This window comes from Montipora capricornis, chromosome 10 (assembly GCF_036669925.1).
Source record: "Montipora capricornis isolate CH-2021 chromosome 10, ASM3666992v2, whole genome shotgun sequence".
Lineage (NCBI taxonomy): Eukaryota > Metazoa > Cnidaria > Anthozoa > Scleractinia > Acroporidae > Montipora > Montipora capricornis.
Genome location: NC_090892.1, coordinates 68751044 through 68756215, shown reverse-complemented (window position 1 = coordinate 68756215; position 5172 = coordinate 68751044). Strand labels below are relative to the sequence as shown.

Sequence of the window (5172 nt, the reverse complement as noted above, 5' to 3'; positions counted from 1 at the left end):
TGTTGTGTTTAACTTGATCGAGACCAGCCTACTAAAAAGTCTGTCCTTAAACAGCGACTAACTTAACATCCTCCGGGTCCTTATATTGATATCTGATAACCCTTACGATTTCCTGAAGACTCATTAAGACATCTAAGTAAACTCATGTAAACATTGCAACAAGGCAAATAAATGTTGATCGATTTATAGACTGATTGATTGATTGATTGATTGATTGATGGCTTACTGTGTCTTTTAGCTCTCTCGCTCTGCTGTTTTCCTTAGGGCCGATTTACACGGTACGATTTTTGCCGCATGCGACAACGGCTTACGACAGGCCCACGACACGATTTAACGTCAGAAAAAATGTCGTAGCATTTTAAAACATGTTTTGAAATGCTGCGGCAATCGTAAGTGATGTGGTAGGCCAGTCGTGAGCTTGTCACATGCGACAAAAATGGCACCGTGCAAATCGGCCCTTATAATCCTAGCTCCAAAAGGAACAGAAGAAACAAAAAGCCCTCAGTACAGAAAGCCAGATCTACACAATGAAGTGTGGAAAACATTTACCCAAATATTACCTCTTTCGAGTAAATAATCAGTTGATCACAAATATCACGTATTGTCTCTTCCATTTCGTCATTCTGGAACAGAAAACAATTGATGAATGAGGTTACTCACAGCGTCTTGTGCGATAAGACACATGTCGCAAACTAGTGGCATGTCACTTTGGCAATATCGCCTTTATTTCTTAGCTAGAAAAAACATGTTGCCATGGTAAATCAACCATGTTTCAGTAAAGGCGACCTAAGTCCGAAAAATACATCAGAATGACTTACTTGGTTTGTATCGCTGGGGTTGATCGGGAATTTGTCCGCTACATTCTTAAGCCCTATCTCCGTTAGAGCTTCGACGAGCTTTCCGACAGTGGCCCTTTTTCCGTTCTGGCGAAGCCAGCGAACAAGGACCTCTATGCAGCATTCCTTAGAGTTGTCTTTTTTTCTTGTTGAATGGCTTCAATAATGGCTTGATAAAATCCCAGTGCACGGGCTAAATCTCTCCACTGTGGCCCAATGTCATCCGCCAGCCTTTTTTCATAAATAACACCTTCATACAGTGTGTCGTCTCGATTCCAAGTTGATTGGCCTGAATAAGCTACAAAAATCAAGGATAATTGTAAAATTAGTATCCTATATTTTCGACGGTTGATCTTTAATTTTACCTCCTTGTCGGCGATTCCGATAAAACGATTTGGTCATACCGCAAGGGACAACTTTGGCAGGGCACCGTTAGCGTAAAGCGTGTGTTTTCAACACTAAGGCCCTTGGGTAAGTAGGTAAAGCACGTCTTTAAATCGAAGATAAAAGATTGATAGTTTTGGGTAATTATAACGCTCACTTAACAAGTTTATGATGTACTGAAGAGGCATTAGGACAGCCCCTAGCGTGGTGAAAAGGACCGGAAATGAGAAGGGTGAGTAATAAGGTTCTTCCTACAATTGTAGAAAGTGTGAAAAAAATTATACACAGCATAGTTTCCGCAAGCAAAGCAAGAGAAGCGCATGTTTCTTCCTTGAGACAAAACGGTATTTAAGGAATAAACTTGACTGAATTTTGTTCTTTTATCGTATTACCCTCGAACTTGTTTATGAGACTGTTTATTAGTTTCGGGTGTCTTGATGATTGAATTGGGTCAAAATTCCACTTGAGCACCTGAACACTGCTTGGCTGAGACGGAGGACATTTTTTTCTTAATAACGAGGTATAGCAAGCCAAATGTAGCAATATTCAATTCGTTTAATTTTATATGTAGTTTTGTAATATGAACTCAACTATGCCTTTAAATTCAACTTGTATTCAACATTCAACGCGTTATTCAATATTCAACTTTCCATTCAACATTCATTTTATTTCTCCATTCAACTACCTGTTGAACATTTTCAGCTATTTATTCAACATTCAACTTTAATTTTTAAAGTATTCAACTATTCATTCAGCATTCAACTTTGATTCAACATTCAACTATTCATTCAACATTCAACTCTTTTGAGCCCTCACATCTTCTGGTCAGTGACGCAGATCATTGCTTGTTGAAAACATGGCTCCGGCGGCGGCTGCGGCAGCGGCTAGAATGCCAGCTACGGAAATAGAAGATTATGAAGATGACAAAAGGCTCCACTTCGATGTGGAGTCTGACCTTCCAAGGTTTGTTGACTCGGTTCTTCAAAGAACTAACCATATTTCCCAGACGAAAGTGGATGAGGAAATTGTGGAGCAGCATAATGTTGTTGTCGATCAAACGGTGCGTTTGCTTCGTATACTCCGAGACTGCAGTTTGAATATTAACGCCCATGACAAAGAAACCATAGATAATCTCTCATCAGCATTCAGTGATGTCTTATCCACCCTGCAGCAATCAGTGATGTCTTATCCACCCTGCAGCAATGTTTAGCTAGAGCAGCCGTGTCTCCCACCACAGTGGCAAAGAATGTTTGTCCCAGGCTGAAAAGTGGTGAACCCGGTAACTTGGCTTTCGACATATCTGCAGAACTACCAGAAGACCTTCTGGGTTTAGGATTTACTTACACTAGAATTGTGCAAATGTTGGGAGTATTTCGTCCGACTATATCAAGAAGTATCAAAGATTATGGTTTAGAAGACTTTAAGTCGTTTAGTAAACTGTCTAATGACGAGTTAAACGACGTAGTGCGAGGTTATATAAGTGAACATGGAGGAACAAGTGGACAAGTGTATATGACGGGATACTTAAGATCCCTGGGATTGAGAGTGTAAAGAAGACGCGTAAGGGAATGCTTAGCTCGACCGGACCCATAAAACAGGGCTTTGAGGTGGGGAATTCTTGTTTCACGAAGGGTATACCAGGTCCCATGGTCCAATTCATTATGGCACTTAGATGGGCACTATTCTTTAACTCGCTGGAAGCTCGTCATTCACGGTTGTATCGATGGGTTTTCGAGGCGTATAATATATTTAAAGTGTAATTCCAATAACCTGTCAAAAAATGGTTAAAACCATGATGTCCATACTCTAGGAAGTACCGTACTTTTCACAACATTCATCCTCGTGTGGCCATACAGTTGGGCTTTGAGAATGTGCAGACCATAGGGTGGTGAAAGTGGAAATCCCAGATACTCTAAACAAGCATTATCTTTAAGTCCTATAATATTCAAGTAAAGCGAACGATCCTCGCAGTTGTTGATTTTAGCAATTGCGTAAACAAGCCTGAAAAATTCGGGTCAAACACCGTCTTCTTTGCGACTGTGGTGGAAGACACGGCTGCTCTAGCCAAACATTGGTGCAGGACTGATAAGACACTGAACGCTGATGAGAGATTATCTATGGTTTCTTTGTCATGGGCGTTAATATTCAAACTGCTGTCTCGGAGTATACGAAGCAAACGCACCGATTGATCGACAAGAACATTATGCTGCTCCGCAAATTTCCTCATCCACTTTCGTCTGGGAAATATGGTTAGTTCTTTGAAGAACCGAGTCAAGAAACCTTGGAAGTGGAGCCTTGTGTCATCTTCATAATCTTCTATTTCCGTAGCCGGCATTCTAACCGCCGCCGCCATCTTTTTAGCAAGCAATGATCTGCGACACTGACCAGAAGTGAGGGCTCAAAAGAGTTGAATGTTGAAGTAAAGTTGACTGCTGAATGAATAGTTGAAAATGTTGAATAGGTAATTGAAAGAGTGAATGTAGAATTGAATATAAAATGAATAGTTTAATGTTGAATGGAAAGTTGAATATTGAATAACGCGTTGAATATTGAATACAAGTTGAAGATTAAACGCATAGTTGGATACATAATACAACACTATATAGAAAATTAAACGAATTGAATATTTCTACATTTGGCTTGCCATACTATGACAAGAAAGGATGCTAAGATTGGACGTGAGGCATTTTCCCATCCAAAAATGCTAAAAATGGCATAAAACTCAATAAAGTTCTTTACGCAATCTGCAGGTAGCATCATTCAGTGATGCATAAGATTAGATGACTTCCGGGTTGGCTTACCAACGCGGAAACTGTGATTTTCTGCAACAATATCTTGACAACTGTAGACTACAAATAAAAGCCGATAGGAGTATGTTTAAGTACTTACTCATGGTAAAGGAACGAAGAGGAGGTGACTGCTCCGCTTGCTTCGATGGGGTTAGCAGGCTTTTCTGCAGTACAACAAGGATTCATCGAAGTTCGCATATTACACCGCAGTTTATTAATTTTATTTTGAAATCAAACTACGACGTCAGAGCTGAACGAGATTCCTGAGGTCCAGCATTCATGCATGTTTGTAAATAAAGTAGGAAATATCCTTTCACATTTTGGGTTAGTATTGACTAACGACACAGGGTCCGTCACTTACGTTGTAATTTTGCTTTGCGTAACTGAATTAGGTATCCACATAGGATGGAAACAGAACAAGAACAAATATAACTCTCGGCTCTAGAAGAGGTCTTTGTGTTCACCAGCTGAAGATTAAGTCTTGTAATATCCAACAACACCAGTCCCTCGACGAGCGACTGGTGTTGTTGGATATTATTAGCATGTACTAGGTTTTTTTTTAATATTAATTAGTACGTATATGCAAGGGGAACCCCCTTCAGCGCTGCTGCTACTGTGACAGGAAATGTCGGCTCTAACAAAGCATAAAGCAATTTTTCGGTACCCTTGGATATTGCTTTATGCTTTGTTAGAGCCGACATTTCCTGTCACAATAGCAGCAGCGCTGAAGGGGGTTCCCCTTGCATATACTAATTAATATTAAAAAAACCCAAGTACATGCTAATCAATATTTTAATATTGATTAGTATAAGCAAGAGGAAGCCCCCTAAAATTATGGCTTGCGAAGGGTTATTAAGGTGGCGAGGATAACTTCATATCATTCTGGTGTCTTCCCAGAGCTGACTAGCTTCTGGCTACTACAAACCAGATGGGGGCCTGAAACTAAAGAATATGGACTGGATGCGTCCAAAGTCAAAGTCAACCTTTATTTACCCATGGTTAATCCTTCAGGAAATTACATTTTATTAAAATAATTAACAGCTACCTAATACCATAGTCTATTCTACTAATAAACATTTAACACTCAAGACTGCAATGCCGTGTAACGATCTCTGCATTACATTTGATCAACACAAACCGTGATAAGCGTAAACACACCACTG

At 39.9% G+C, this 5172-nt stretch overlaps 1 protein-coding gene across 6 annotated transcripts in view; it reads right to left on the bottom strand.

The window, feature by feature from the left end:
• The window catches only part of LOC138022241 (probable inactive protein kinase DDB_G0270444), a 38534-nt gene extending 34009 nt beyond the window's left edge, over positions 1–4525 (bottom strand). For 5 of the 6 annotated variants that reach the window (XM_068869308.1, XM_068869311.1, XM_068869312.1 and 2 more), the window contains exons 1-4: positions 4371–4519; positions 4110–4173; positions 819–1134; positions 561–623 (exon numbers count right to left, since the gene is read on the bottom strand). In XM_068869308.1, the coding sequence (XP_068725409.1) occupies positions 561–614 (54 nt within the window). In that variant the 5' untranslated portion in view covers positions 615–623; positions 819–1134; positions 4110–4173; positions 4371–4519. Of the gene's footprint in view, positions 1–560; positions 624–818; positions 1135–4109; positions 4174–4370 lie in introns of all 6 variants that reach the window. The other variant, XM_068869309.1, reaches the window with a different exon arrangement.
• Positions 4526–5172: the final 647 nt, after the last annotated feature.